The sequence below is a fragment of the Pyxicephalus adspersus genome, chromosome 3 (genome assembly GCF_032062135.1).
Source record: "Pyxicephalus adspersus chromosome 3, UCB_Pads_2.0, whole genome shotgun sequence".
In the NCBI taxonomy this organism is placed as follows: domain Eukaryota; kingdom Metazoa; phylum Chordata; class Amphibia; order Anura; family Pyxicephalidae; genus Pyxicephalus; species Pyxicephalus adspersus.
In genome coordinates, this window is record NC_092860.1 from 91,523,968 (window position 1) to 91,539,901 (window position 15,934).

A 15,934-nucleotide genomic window follows, 5' to 3' on the forward strand; every position below is an offset into this window, starting at 1 on the left:
ACATCACTACATTTCAGTTGTGACAATATATGTTTTTTTTTAACAAATCCCAAAAGAAAATATTTTTAATCATTCCACATTATAGTTTTAAACTGTATGCTTACTGCAAATGGCTGTTTTTTCAACCTTAGTGAATGCACAAGGAAAGATGCAATGTGTTTGAACAAATAAAACACAGTTGTGTTAAGTAATGTCCATCATCCACTTTTATGATATTCATAATCCACGTTATTAAGTCACATTTACATCAGTGAGAAAACATCTGTTACTACATAAAAATAATTCTCCAGATTCCTCTTTGTCTTCAGTTTGTCTTCGGCTCTTTGTAGTAGCGCCAACAGAAACCGTGTGCTAACAGCTGACTGTGACTTTTTTGCGGTGTGTTGCAAGTGGTCATTAAATGACATGGTGCCTTCTGTCTCAAATGTCTCCCGTGTGTGCTTGATATGTTTTGTTTTTTTCTATCAGGAATGGTATAATATTTACTGATGTTAAGCCAATATGAAGAAAACCAGGGAAACAGCTTAAAACAAATTCTCAGTCGTTCTGTGCCATTCAGTACACTATTCTGTAAAGCTTGGTACCCTTCTGGAATGAGACTTCTCCTACTGTTTGTGGGAAAGTTTTGTTGAATTATATCTTAGAGTAATCAGTACATCTCTGCAATAAAATTTAGATAGAATGATAAAATTCTAGACTAATAACTAAGGTTTGAATGGGGTCATGGACTACTTTCAATAGCCTGGCCTGTCCTTTCCTGTTCTCGGTCCTGCTGGAGGGCCTGATTAGGACTTCTACTAGAGGTAGGTTCTGATGAAGGACTTCACTGAAATTTAACAGATAAATAGAGGTGCTCCAGGACATTGCAAAGAAGAGTTTCCAGAATAAGGAAAAAAGCCACGATGTAATGTCTGTAGAAACAAAGTCTGCCTGTCTATGGTTTGTACTATGGTGACTGCCTCACATACGGATCCTGCACACTAATTTTTTTCCTCCATACTTCACTAGTCAATAAAACCCACAAAAAATGCAAAGTAAGTTTGACCCGAGTGTATCTATTATTACATGCCAGTAACCCACACCAGCACCTCCAGTACAGGAGTTAGGTTAGTTTTAATTGTGCCATTAGGTTCTATGCCATGTGATTTATCTCTGTCAGTTGTACTAGTGTATAACAAAAGGAACATTTGTGAGTCACTCATATCCTTTTCACATTTCCCTCACCTCCTCAGTGAAAAACCATACAGGTTGTCCATTCCTGGGCACACAGCAAACTGCACCGCAGGTAACCACACTGGCATACAACTAGGACCACCATTGAGCTCAGGGCTGAACACTGCAGCCCACCTCAGGTCTGAAATTTCCCTTAGTGCTACAGTGTTTATATAAATCTTACTACTTCATTTTATTGATGTTAACACTATAAAAAAACCTACGAAAATGAAATGAAAAAACTACATTTGTACACCCTCTTTTTAATTGTGTTGGTATAAAACATTAAACCATTACCCCTAAAGAAGAAAGTAAAAGTGAGTTTACAATATTAAAAGCAGCATATCAGACTCAGCAGACTTTATGTCTGCTGTATTGCTGCACTTTCACTAGTTCATATTTTTATCTGTGTGTCTGCTTATCTCCCAGTGTGACATTATGAACTGCTGAGTGTTTATTTACCTTTTAGTCATCTAGGTAGACTATACAAAGGTGTGAAAGGAATTGCTAGTGTTAAATCTGATATTTGGGAAAGTATAAGAAAAGGCACATCGAGTCTGATGCACTGATAGTAGAACTTGAATTATCTCCTATTTTAGTAAATGGAAGTTTTGCTTACACCTTAGACCTGATTTATTAAAGTTCTCCAAACTGGAGAATATATTGTGGGAGAATTTGAGTGATCAGACTCTATCACATTAAATCTAATCTAGTCTAACTCTAGGAACACAAGCAAGACAAGGGGAACACAGGGATGGCCAGGTCTGTTTATGGTTTTTAATGCCCATTATTTAGCATCAGGCTGGGAGCGAAGGTGACAACTAAAGAGGAACTTTGGGACCCACTTTTTTCCTGCAGTCCCCCCTTTATGCAAGAATTATATCGAATACTGAACTGAACTCAAAGAGAAATGATTGCAGCTGTAACAACAAGGTGGAACATGTATGTGGTGCATGTATGTATATGCATAAAAGTAAGATCTGACATTTGTTTTTTTTTTTTGCCTGGAGCTCTGATGGTTTATTTTCACAACACTATAGTTCAGATGCATTAAACAGCAGCTTTAAAAATATTTTCTATAATCCCTTTTTATACATGTAGTTATAATTTTGTTTTGTCTTTTTGTGCATTAGATATACCCAGAGAATATTGAAAATAAAAATCATATTGAAAACTTAAAAGAAGTAAAAAAAAAAATTTTCCAAACCAGTACACACAAGCCTTCAGAGTGTAATCCTAACAGGCATTAGCTCGATGACATGCAACCATTCTATTATTATTATTATTATTATTATTAATAATAATAAAAAAAACAGGATTTATATAGCGCCAACATATTACACATAGCTGTACATTAAATATGGGTCGAATACAGACAGTGACACAGGAGGAGAGGACCCTGCCCCGAAGAGCTTACAATTTTATAGGATTACATTCTAAATACCTTGTGCCAGTATAGTTGCAGAGCAATTTTTTGCAAAGTCCAGAGACTTAAAGCTGTTCTGCTGCTGGAACTGCTCTGCAATTTTCCATTAACAGAACAGATAATGTTTACCTTGGATGATGTTTATAACTTACACAGGAATACAGCAGGGAAAAGGTCTTGTATGTCGATTTAAAAGACAAACATAAATACTTTATTTTAGAAATTTATTTTAATATTTTTTTAGAAAAAATGTATAAGAAAATACTATATAGAAAATGCAGAGTTGTTTGGATAACTAACAAAGATGATGTTTGTATAAGTAAGATAAATTAATTTAGAGATGTAAAATAATGTAGCTCCTTCAGTAGGTATTAGTGACAGTAACAACCTCACTGTTTCTTGTTGAATGAACTGAATAACGAGCTCCAAAATGTCTCTGTTGTATTTACATTACTGTGGGGAGCACATGGTGTGCAGGTGATCTATAAATTTTCCTGTGACCTCTCTTCGGTTGAAGATTAAGAATGTATCTGTTCATGTATGGCTATATTTAGGTGAGGGTTTTGTAAAGACAATCAATTTAAGGCAAATTAGTTGCTTTGCTTGCCTACATATATTACATTACTGCATTGGTATTAACCTATTTATTCTTGAGTGTACAGTATTTTAACTAATATATATACTAACCATACTCTTTAGTATTTTACTTTACCTATATCAATGTTTTAATCTATTTCCCATCCTAAATTACACACACCATAGATCAACAGGCTGCAAAAAATGTCAAAGAGGAGAGGAGATTTTCATCCACAGCACAGGAAATAATTCCTGTATAAACTGTGTGCTTTCTGTTAATGTACTACATATAAAATCACACACCGTGCACTGCATGGTTTGGTATGTCTGCATTTTTATAATATGAACTCAATTTCAGTACTGTGCTGGTACATGTCAAGTTACAAAATATAGCAATTTCTCCATGGTGTTCAATTTAGAGATTGCTTTATATAATTATCGCTTGGTCAATCCTGTAATAAGCCTCATATTGTACAACTCCTCAAATAAGAAAAACTTTGGTTTTACAAGCAGATCCATGGGATATATGATGTATTATGCCTTTTGCCCACCTTCTCCATACCAAAGAAAATGTAGAGAAAAAAAAGTCATTCATGATACACCATCAGCGCTAAATTTGTAGGATCCACTTGTCTAAGGTCAATGGTCTGGCAGAGGGGCAAGAAAGAAGCACATTCCTTCCTTAATATTCCTATTTTTACAAAAGTGTCTTACTGACATCTGATACACGTGGGCAGTATCAATGATTATAGCAGTATTTGGTCACTGTGCACATTTGGTCCCATTCACCAGCCCATGTATACATTTATCTAATGTATTTTCTTACCATAACGACTATGGATATCCTGCAGGAAGGCATAGCTGCTGCAACACGATGGCTTAGGTTAATGGAACACTTTAACAGGTCATTTAACACTTCCAGTATGCTCACTTTGTGACACCCCCAGCCCACCCTTCCACTTCAAGTATTAAAAAAAGTAGTAAGAATATGTATAGAAAATAACAACCAAACACATTTATGCAAACAACTAGATTATGAAGGTGAAAACTTTAATCAGGGAAAAATGTGTTCTAATATTGAAATAATTGTTTTCTTATAAGAAGCGTTGATCTTCATTACTTCATTGGTGTGAGATGTTCGCTCCATGTGATTGAAAGATAGTTGTATCAAGCAAAATTCATCTTAAGTCTTTAGATACCTTTATAGTATATTGTAGCTGATCTGTATCACAATATTTTGCCTTTTAAGTGCTGAATTCATACTTATGAAGTACTTAAATCACAGGCAACAGAAAATTCCTTAAACATGAAGCAAGCCATTACTATTGGCTATAAGAAGGAAAAATTTTGAATCACCAGCACTGTGTAAATACATTGCATTTCATGCAGTACATCATTGCAATTTAGAGAATCAAATGCTCCAGTATTATTTACAATGTCATATTTCCAGGTTGTCTCATGCATAAAACTAATGGGTTAATAGCTACCATTAAAACAGCATGCGTTCCATTGTTCTTGCAAAATATTCAGTGTGCTAAAAGTTTATAATATTTTAGGTTATATAATCTGCTAAAGTAAATGATAAAATTCACATACTTTATTATACTTTTAAGTTTGAATTATATAAAAATAATAAGCCTAAAATACAAATCATCCAACAGATAAATACAATCACACAATTTGATTTTGCATCAGTGTGAACCCATTATATGTCTGATCTTATTTCTGTTATATATTTAATGCATTTTAGTGAGGATTTAATGTTTAATTTTTGTGAACCTTAGAAATGAAACTTCATGTATTATAGGAAAACATTTTACAAATCATTTTAGGTTATTGCTTTTTAGTATTTTAAAAAAGTTGTATACTTATCAAATGCAATGATAAGCAGACACAAGTCGAGATTCCAAGCTTATATTAATTGTATTGTTTTATTTGAATGTAATAAATGTATTCTTGCCAAGTATTATAACTCTAAATTAATTTCTATATATCTTCTTTCTGTAGCTATGTGTCAGCCGCCATGTAAACATGGAGACTGTATAGGTCCCAATAAATGCAAATGTCATCCTGGTTACACCGGAAAGACCTGCAATCTAGGTACTGTATGCATATTAATTTACCCTCTACATTTACTGTGATTTTGTATATGCATTTTTGTTCCTGAACTTTTTCTGTAATACATTTCTTAATTTAATATGGTTAATGATTTTACTTCAAACATCCTTAAGTCCTAGCTAAAACTGAGCCTTTTTTTTTTACATATATGATACTGTAATTATGATACTTAAGAAATATGAATAATGAATTGCTGGAACAGTAATATTGCATACAACTGTTTGAAGACTATTAGATGAAACAAACACCTTTTCTGGCAATAATTATGTATACTCGTATCGGAACAACACAAACATTTCTGGCAAATATTCCACAGTTGGTCAGTGCATAGAATAAGAATACTTTTATTGGATCATTGCTGTAGCCAATATAATATAATAGAGAACTGGAAGGTTACCTGGTCATCTGGGCTAACACAGAGATAATAGGTAAGGATCACACAGTATTACACAATATTCGAGATGATGTAAGGGGTCACACAGTATTCGTTGCCTGTGTTTTTTTCTTTTCTGACAGTTATCGTTGTTTGATTTATTCCATGTATTTTGTGTATAATATATTATACTATATTGTATATTATATTATATATATATATATATATATACACATTTATATTAGGTCAGGGGGCAAAATGTTTTATTTTTTAAGAAAAAAACTTTACAATATACTGTACAGATTACACTAATGTTCTCTGATCTGGTCAGGGGCTTTTCTGTGGAACAAAATTGTAAAGGCTAATAATGTTGTTTGTGTACTGCTTTTATTAGTTTAATAGCTTTTTGTGATTTTGACAGCTTTTTAATTTGTCTGCCACACTGTAAACTCAGGTTCCAGTATTTAATCAATCAGTTTTACATAGAGCTGTGTGATACCTCTGATTTATAGTCCATCCAGCATACTGGAGGTGGTGAGTTAGCATTGGAAGCTGCACAGCTAAAACAAGAGATTAGTGTGTCATCTGCATGGCCATACTGTGTGGCAAGATTGTTTGCATCACAACATCATTTGACAAATAAACTGTTCTGAGTACAATAGTAAAGCACACTACATAGGGCTCTATTTATAAAACTGGGAATCTGATATTCCCTCAAACATTTCCTGGTGGCAATCATTTATTGCCATTGAAACAGATAAATCTGGGAGATTCCCATGAGTGGGTGTTTGATTGAATGTAAGATTCCCTGTTTAAAAAAAGAAAACAGAGCCTATAGAGTACTTCCAATTAATTCTAGTTTTAACATACTATTATTCTCAGCTGGAGGAATAAAGGAGAAAGTGATACTGTTCTTTCTATATTAGCCATGGTTGTTACATTTATTTATTCTGTTTCCAATACATTTCCAGTATTTTGCAAATGTTTTCAAAGATCCTTTGTTGATACGTTGATAAATTAAAAACTATGTTCTTGGCATGATAGAAAATAAATCCTCAAATATCAGAAAACAGATGTTGAGTTTAGACATTTTCTTTGTTCAGTGGACTTATTTTTTAAGTCTATGACCTGTAGTTTATCTGTTGGTATTTTGACTCAAATTTCCATGTACTCCTACATTCTTCCAGACCCTCTGCAATGTAAGGCACAGCTATTACGCTTTACTTTGTTTTTTAATTCATTTTCCATTTTTTATTTTTACTGGAATCTTATGTATACTTAGGGCATATATTTGCTCTCTAAAATTTATAAAATAATAAGTTTTCAAATTTGTAATTCAGTTATGTTAAATTATATTTTACCTATTCTGTATTAGTAATTAAATTTGGATAAATGTTAACAAAAAATTGTGTACATTTCTTTATCATTTGCCTAAAATTAGGCATGGATTTCCTAGACTTTATATAAAATATGTTTTATGGAAAAAGTTATATTGTGACATTGATTAAACCGAATGTATTCAAGGATTTAGATTTTTTTTGTCTGTATGCCCCTGAAAAGAGAGATGAGAGATTTCTCTTCATTCTTCATCCAGAGAGGCAACAAGAAATAAGATGATATCTCTGTAAAGTGAGAACGTTGCAATAGAGACAGCTGTCCCAAATGAAGAATTTTTACTCCTTTTTTGCTCTAGTCTCAATTGTAAAATATTAAATTTACTTGGTGACGATGGTTACCAGGGCAAATTGAGAAGGTAAAGATTCTCGGCATAGAGACAGACAGCCATAAAAGAAAGAAAATTGCTTTTAATTACTTTCGTCATTTAACAAATTTTTACAATGTTTAATCATTATTTAGACTCTTCCAACTAGTAATTCTTTCAAGTTCTTTGATTAGACTCATAGGTATAATGACCAATTGGTTTCTATTAAATTGTGAGTAGTTAAGGTATCTTTATTAGTAGACAGTACAAAGTACTAATATGTTCTTAGCATTTTATTAAGCTAGACGAAATAGAAATTTACATGAACTGAAGGTAAAAACATTTTGTCACTGGTATACCAAGAACATTTTCATTGTATAGGTGGCCAGATTTTACATTTTGTGCCTAAAGAGATAGGTAAAATGAATCTGTCACATCCACTAAAGCATCCAATTACCAGAAGAAGCAGCTGAACTTTACTGAAACCAGGTCAAATATTTTTTCAGCTAGAGGTATGCAAATCACACACCCTGCCTCAACAATATTCTGTCCAATGTTCTTTACTTGTGATAGGCGTAATCGTATGGATTACTGGTATGTGTATTTGCCTTGGCATAAGAGCTTTTGTGCAATGGAAGGACCTGGCTTTTCTTTTCCCGTGCCTGCACATTCTGAATAATGTTAAAAAATATTATATAATATTTAAAAATGATAAATATACAATAATAATATAGAATTTTTCTATGAGATCATAAGGTTTGGCCAATTTTACGTGAGCAAATAATGTGTTTTGACCTCAAGAGTCTGCACAGTAGGGAAGATTCATCCATGCCATGATGATAACTAGTGTTGGTGTTCGAATTCGGGTTGTCCTTATATTCGACCCAAATATGGCTGTTCGAATTCGGATAGACTCGACCTGAAAAACACGGGATTCGACGGCGCTAATTCATGTGTAAAAAAATGAATGTTAAAGTGATTTTTCGAATGTGTGATTTGTGTAACTAACTTTTATTTTTTTACAGGTTATATCCCACACTGACAGGAAGATTCCCAGTGCCGCAGATCGCACACTGTTATCAATGAATGCGGCCGCGGGCACTACAGGCTAAATGGGGACAAGTCTCCCCATTCATCACCTCTAGTGCTCTGTGATTGGCTGAGGAAAGGTAAACCCTGATGACTGTTCATCATTGTTCATTGAGAACAGTGTGCGAGCTGCGGCACTAGAGGTTAATTAAGGACAAGTCGCCCCATTCAAAACCTCTAGTGCTCTCTGATTGGCTGAAGAAAGCTTTCCTCAGCCAATCAGGGAGCACTATCCATATTCCTGGATAAAGTTTCTCTATCCAGGAACACAGGACTCCTGTGTTCTTGGAGAGAGAAAATCTATCCAAGAACACATACAACTAGTAAAGGACTGCAAGAGCAATCAGGGGAGCGGAGCTGTCAGCTCTGCTCCCCTGATTTGTCTTGCAGCTCTTCACAGTCCCGAAAAATAAAAAAAATTTCCCACCATTTACTTTAATGGTGTTCAAATTCAGCATTTGATAACCCGAACAATATCCCCCTTTTCGATCGAAAAGCTGTCGAATCAAATAGTGAGATATTTGACCAACACTAGTGATAACAGAAAGTGATAGGATAGATGATAGTGTCTTTTCTAATTTTGAAAATTACATCCAGTGGCAGTCGCATAACGATATTCTCTGCACACTCTAAAGTCTGTACTTAATAATAAACATGTCTTCTTCTTGTGTATGAAGATGAGCGTCCTCTGACCATCCAGCCTGACTGGTACCATGATGTGCCTGTTTTCTACCCCATGGATGTTCCCGTGACAGGGTATCCTTCTGATGGTGAGATTGCCTCCTTTCTCCTACGCCAGTGCTCTTCTTGTCAGCGCCCGGCTGTAGAAGACCTAAAATACTGCTCCCTGATGGTGGTTAACCAAAAGCTTTGACATGAAAGCATGCTCCTTAAGCCTAAGGCATGCAAGTTAAATGCCATGGCAAGAATTATTCTTTTTCTGAGAATGACATATTTTACTCTACTTTCTTTCTATGAGCACACTTCTTTTCCACATTTTCTGGGACAACTTTTTTTGTATAGATGAGGAAACCAATAAAAGTGTTTATAACAGAACACTAATAATTATGAGTGCTGGTACAGTACATTACCGACACAAAGCAGATTATCTTTGCAGTTTTACCATCTTGTATTCAGTAGGATTTATTATCTAGTAGCGAAAAATTTATAAATTAGTTTATTAGGTTATTTTTGAAGCCACTATTGAGTCTCAGTGTTTTCTATACGTATATTTAAAATATATGGCCAAGATTTGTAGACACCTGACAATATAACACAGCTTTCATTAAAAAATGGGAATTAATTTGGTACGGCTTACCCTACAGGTTACAACAGCCTGTATGGTTCTGAGCAGGCTTTCCATAAAACTATATTATGTCTCTAAAACATTGGTGTCTTATAGCCTAAAGGAACATATGTGAGGTCAGGTACTAATATTGAATAAGAAGGTTTTGCTCACAACTGGCACAGTTGACTAATCACCCTAAGGTCTCTTTCTGACTGATGCTGTTAGCGGCTGTAAGCCACCCCTATTCAATACTGTGCGGTTTAACCTTGTGGTTGTTGTATCAACAGCAGTTTGACTGCACTCAACCTCTTTGTCATGGGGATGAGGTTGGTAGTTGAGGTTTGCTGCAGTTCAATTTTTTCCGGTTGATGTATAAAAGGAAGTAACTGCAACTGCTTTCCATCCACTGTAAGTTACAATTAAAGTTGATAGCATTCAATTCAATGGGAGTAACCAGAAACAACATACTTAGTTCAGGAAGCGCAGCTTCAGTTTACCTTTAATCGCTCCACAAGGTTTTTCCCAACCATTTTCATTCAGTTTAAGAAAGGGGTTGGGAGTGTGGTTAACTTTGTAGCAGACCGCTACAGTCAACCACAGGTCTGAAATTACCCTAATGGTGTTTTTAAGGCTCAAGGTCAGACTTCTGTACATGTCATTTACATTTTATCACCACAAAAACCATCAAACCATCTTTTTTGGTCCTGGCTTTTTGCATAAAGACACAATTATGCTGGAAAATAAATGAATGAAAATGGGATTCCCCAAACTGTTCCCACAAGGTTTGAAGTACACAATTGCTTAAAATGTTATTGTGTACTCTATCATTATTAGAAACATCAAAAATGAATCATTTGGAGGGGGGTCCACACTCTTTTAGCTAAACAGGTTGAGATGGCCATTAAATGTATATAGTTTTAATAAAAAAGATTTGTGAATAATAATGTAAAGTTTCTGGAAGAAGTTATTAAAAACCATGATGACATTGCGGGAATAGATACATTCTCTGCTGCAGAAAACTGCCATTTCAACTTTTAAGACCTTTTTTTTTTTCGACTGGATTATTATTAGCCTGTTTAAAGTCACCTCATCACAAACCTGGACACTACAAAATGAGCATACCGTATTATAGAGCTATGCAAGGAGAAGAATTTACTACAAACATCAAATGCCTTATTAATCTGTAGATCTGTAATAAATATAGAGCTTTCATTCCTCCAAAGCCTCCCTATTACTCATTAATTGTGATGGGTGATTTCTTTACCCAAATAGGGCAGCTTGAGAGGTAGGAAGTTCAGGACCAAATGTGACCTCTTGAATAAGAAAAAAGGTAACATTTGAAGATAGTTTCTTCTGCCTGTATATCCGAACCTGGATCTTTTTGATGTGTCATATGTACTGAATATAACTGCTTTTAAATTAAAGTTTTTTTATCATATGCCCAGTTTATACTGTCCAGGTTTGTGACTCAACTAGTTTTCCAATGTTGAAAATGTTCCCAGCTATAATTTAAGTAAGAAAAAAACACTGCACTCTAATATATGAATGAGGACTGTACATTGCATGCAAGGTCAAACCTATAATTCACTGCTCCATCTAGAAAATGTAATATATTTAGCAGTTGTCCCTTTATATTCTCTCCTGCTGCTGTTGCTCATTTTGGACAATGTTCCTATTGTATGTACCTTTGCTTTTTATCTGCCTTCACTTTAATCACCCTGCTCAGACCTTCAGGCTGCAATGTGAATTTTGTAAGCAGAACTTTTCTTAGCACTGATTTTTATGTATGTGCTTAATGATCAGCATGTTAAATCTGTCTAAATGTAAATGCAAAATATTTCAAGATAACTTACATTTTGTAATCATTTATTCTGGGTGGATCCTTGTGTTACTGAATTAGACAGATGTCAAAATGTCATAAATTCTCCTACCTGGCATACAAACAAATGCTCTTGGGAAATCAAAAAGACAAGCCTCTGCAGGGTCACAAAAGTTCACTGAAACATCATTTTGGATCATTTTCATATTTCAGACTACAATTATCAAAAGCACATGAATATTGTCACAAATTCTATTGTATAGGCTAAATGAGAATAATTTTCATCAATATATAGTTTTTTTAAAATATAATATCATATTATAGTTTTTTTAATGTTGGATTTTTGTTGAAAATGATGGTAAATTTCGACTAAAACATTTAATTGTTTAAATGCTGATTTTGAAGTAATAATGCTCTTGTTGTTTGTAACCATTATGATTTTAAGAGTATCTGAGCAGGTTTACACATGTCAAATGCATAAAAACCAGTAGTATGGGCACAGTCTGGTTCCAATGATTATGTATCTAGTCTATTTGTCTGGTTTAAAGGATTTTTCCCATATTTACTTACCGATATTTATTTATTTTAATCTAGAATGCTACAAGTTTTGATCTACAATCTTTGAAACTAGCAATGTTCTTTTGGAATTTAGCTAAGATGCAATAAATGTGTAGGAACTATGTTAGCATGGAATTGTAAAGGCAGACGGGAATGCCTGCTAAAGAAATGTGAATCAGCATAGATATGTTTGTGGTACAAAATGAATGCTTGGGCCACCAGCACGACCACTTCCCCTGACCTGAACATTACAATATATCAAATAATGTGAAGCCTCTGTATAGTAAACAATGACAGTAGGCTTACAATGCAAAAAATTGTGGTGCCAATCTTTTCAGGGCTTGCTTATTCCTGTGGCTGGAGGTATGGTGGGGGAATGTGGTTGGGAGGTAGTTGCAGATATCTTGGAAGGTTCATTAACACTACTGTGAGCATTGTCTTAGCATTGCCACAAAGGTATCTATGCTGAATCACACTGTGCAGTGTGTGGAAGCCTGGAAAGCATCTTCGGTACTTAGTAATTCAATTAGCCATTAAAGAGAATATAATTTCTGGATCAAATTCACAGTTCAAAGTTATCACTAAAAGAAACATTCAACAGATAACATATAATGTAATATTATGACACTGTGCCATTTATCTCTGAAATGGTATGCAGTAAATACATTAGCTATTTGGCAGCTGTACTTATAACAATTTAAAAAAATATATATTTTTATTTATGTATTTATTCCTCTTTAGATTGGTATTGTACCATATATGTGTATATCAGTGTGTTATTATAACAAAAAAAAAAAACTTGTTTCTCTGTACAGATTGTAATAAACCTATTTTGCCTACTCTTCTGTTGTCTAACAGTGATTAACATAATTTTTTGTTGATGCATAGCAAATTCTGCAGCAGTCACAGAGACAAGATAATCTGCACTTGCTTTAGAGCAATAGTAGATCAGGTCCAAGATGAGACTCTTACAGTCAATCGTTGACGGAGATCACATTATATGTTTCCTTTGGAACTTCAAACATATGAGGAACAATTTGTTTCCCATTATTGCTCCACAAATACATGTTGCATGTATGATCAGAACCAAAAGACTTTTGGTAAAAGATGACTCCTTGTCAATTTTACAAGCTCTATTAATATTTAAATGTAGTGGAGAGGCATGGCCATTAAGAGTTTATTCCTTCTTTTTTTCTGCACATTTGAACTTGGTAGGAAATAGTGAACAAAACATGTATATAATTTGTGTTTGTTACTGTGCTATATGTAGCAATGGTCTTACAAATTCTTTCTGTTTTTGACACTTCTCCACATTACTTATGTTTTGGGTTTTCCTCTAAAATGAAGATCAGTGAGTGTTCATATTAAACTTTACTAAACTAAACAAAAAACATGAATCATTTAACATTTTACTTACAACAAAAAAGTTTGCTTAAGTTTTGGGTTTTCCTCTAAAATGAAGATCAGTGAGTGTTCATATTAAACTTCACTAAACTAAACAAAAAACATGAATCATTTAACATTTTACTTACAACAAAAAAGTTTGCGTACTCAATTGTTTTTCATCCCAATATTCCATAGATCTAAATGAATGTGGACTGAAGCCTCGACCCTGCAAATACCGTTGCATGAACACATATGGAAGCTACAAATGCTATTGTCTCAATGGATACATGCTCATGCCTGATGGATCATGTTCAAGTATGTCCACTCAGTTCTGTATTACTGTCTTTATTATTATTTTCCTTTCTCTTGGTGGGGTAGGGGGAGTTCATCAAAACACAAGTTATATATTTTCTTGCTCTTCTATTTTAAACATAACTCTTTTAATTCTAATAAATGAGGGTTATTAAATGAGATTTAGGATTATTAGATATTAAAGCTAAACTCGGAGATAAGCACATTTTTGTAAATGCAAAATGTATTGTGTATTCTTAATTTACAATACAATATATTTAGTACAATTCTGTACAGTTAAACTGAATATTAAATGTGCAGGAGCTTCCTATGCTAAGGTCATAGCTGCTCGTTCTGTTTATGCAGAGTAACTGGTGTCTTTTGTCCACTCATCTTTAGTTTTGGTAGCTTGTAGCAAGCGGACCTGCAGCTTAATTTCTCTACTACTTTTACAATGTAATAACCGGTTGATGCACTCATTGTAAATTTATATCCTTTCTGACTATTAAGGAATATATTTAAATCACAATTTTAGCTTTAGGATGCCTAATAGCACAGGTGTTTGGCCAACTAAGAGCAAAATGCTATTACTTACAGCTGTATCAAGCACAGATGTATCCTGTACTGCAGGGTTGTCACACTCAAATACACAGCGGGCCAAAATTAAAAACCTAGACAATGTCATGGGCCAACCTTGAAATTTATTGAAAAAATTGAGGAAGTTTTTCCTTCTCATTAGATTTAAAACCTTTTCATATGGATACAATGAGGGTTTGCCTAACATTCAATCTGGAACAACCTATAATTGAGAAAGAGGCATAAGATTTATTTTTGGATGCTAGTTCACCAATGTTTGGGGTCAGGCTATGAGCTGAAGAAATCCTCAGGATTGAGTGAAGGTATTCATCAGTATAACAACTCCTGTGCAATGTTTTCTTCATCTTCAGCTTGGAGAATAGTTACTCACACAGACATGTTTTCATGAACAGCTTGGGTATAGAGCTGGGGCATTGTGTCAGGGATGTAACGTGGAAAGTGTGCAGCACCCACAGTGTCATACGCTTGGATAACAGCAGGCTACGCACAGCCAGGAACACCGCTATATGACACAAGGCCATGGGTCGCCAAGAAGCCCCTGTAACTCCAAAAGCCTCCTGGCACCTCCCATGTGTAGCCGAGGGGGAATCTTATGAGTGTCCCGCCGCTGGAACTGATTCTTCATTGAAATAGTGCCGCTATTACAATTCCCGGCATTACTTGCATCTATAAAACAGACCAATGCGGTGCCCCGCAAAGGCATATAGACGCGAGTGATGCCAAGAATTGTAGTATCGGTGCTTTTTCAATTCAATGTTGGGCCAGCTGCAATTCATATCTAGGCTTCCTTTGGGGGCCAAAAAAAAGGACGTGGAGGGACAGATTTGGCCCCCGGGCCAGAGTTTTACACCCCTGTTCTACAGAAAGATATCTGTAGCATGTATATGTCTCTCATCACTAAATGTATCTTAAAAATGCAATTAAAATGCACAGAGAGCCGGCCTTTTCTGCATAACCAACTCAATAAGCCACAAACCCCCCTTTACTACCTTTGCAGAGTACCCTTGCAAAATTTAACTGTCAGATGATGGATAAAAAAAAACTTATGACCAAGAAGTCTATACCTTTTACATTTGGAAGGCCTAAAACAGGCTGATAGGAAAAAGTGTGTGATGATAGGTCCTCATCAAAGTGACATCTGGGCTGTGAATAGTTACAATCAGTAAGAAGCCCCCTTTCATACCCTTTTAAAACATGCTGCCAAGTATGTTGTTGCTAAAACAATAAGAAGCCCAGGGATTTTCAGAAGGCTTAAAATAAACCTAGCTTGGTAGTTCCAATAGTGTGGACATGAGGTATGAAAGGAATTATAAACACCATTATGTGTGGAGCATTCAAAGTGTTTAGGATTTTGTTATACAGTATATGTGCCAGGTCCAAGCTTTTGCTTTCATCTAGGAATGGAAAACAAATAAAAGGCCAGAATTTGCTAAATTAATTAAGGAATACATTCGATTAATTTGATTAGAAGGCCAAAAATGTGTTTTTTTGCCAGAAGA

The 15,934-nt window shown here is 34.7% G+C and overlaps 1 protein-coding gene across 5 annotated transcripts in view; it reads left to right on the top strand.

The window, feature by feature from the left end:
* The window catches only part of NPNT (nephronectin), a 58,601-nt gene that overhangs the window by 25,896 nt on the left and 16,771 nt on the right, over window positions 1-15,934 (top strand). For 3 of the 5 annotated variants that reach the window (XM_072405667.1, XM_072405671.1, XM_072405668.1), the window contains 3 exons: window positions 5,222-5,314; window positions 9,174-9,266; window positions 13,743-13,862. In XM_072405667.1, the coding sequence (XP_072261768.1) occupies window positions 5,222-5,314; window positions 9,174-9,266; window positions 13,743-13,862 (306 nt within the window). The remainder of the gene's footprint in view (window positions 1-5,221; window positions 5,315-9,173; window positions 9,267-13,742; window positions 13,863-15,934) is intronic. The other 2 variants (XM_072405669.1, XM_072405670.1) reach the window with 1 other exon arrangement.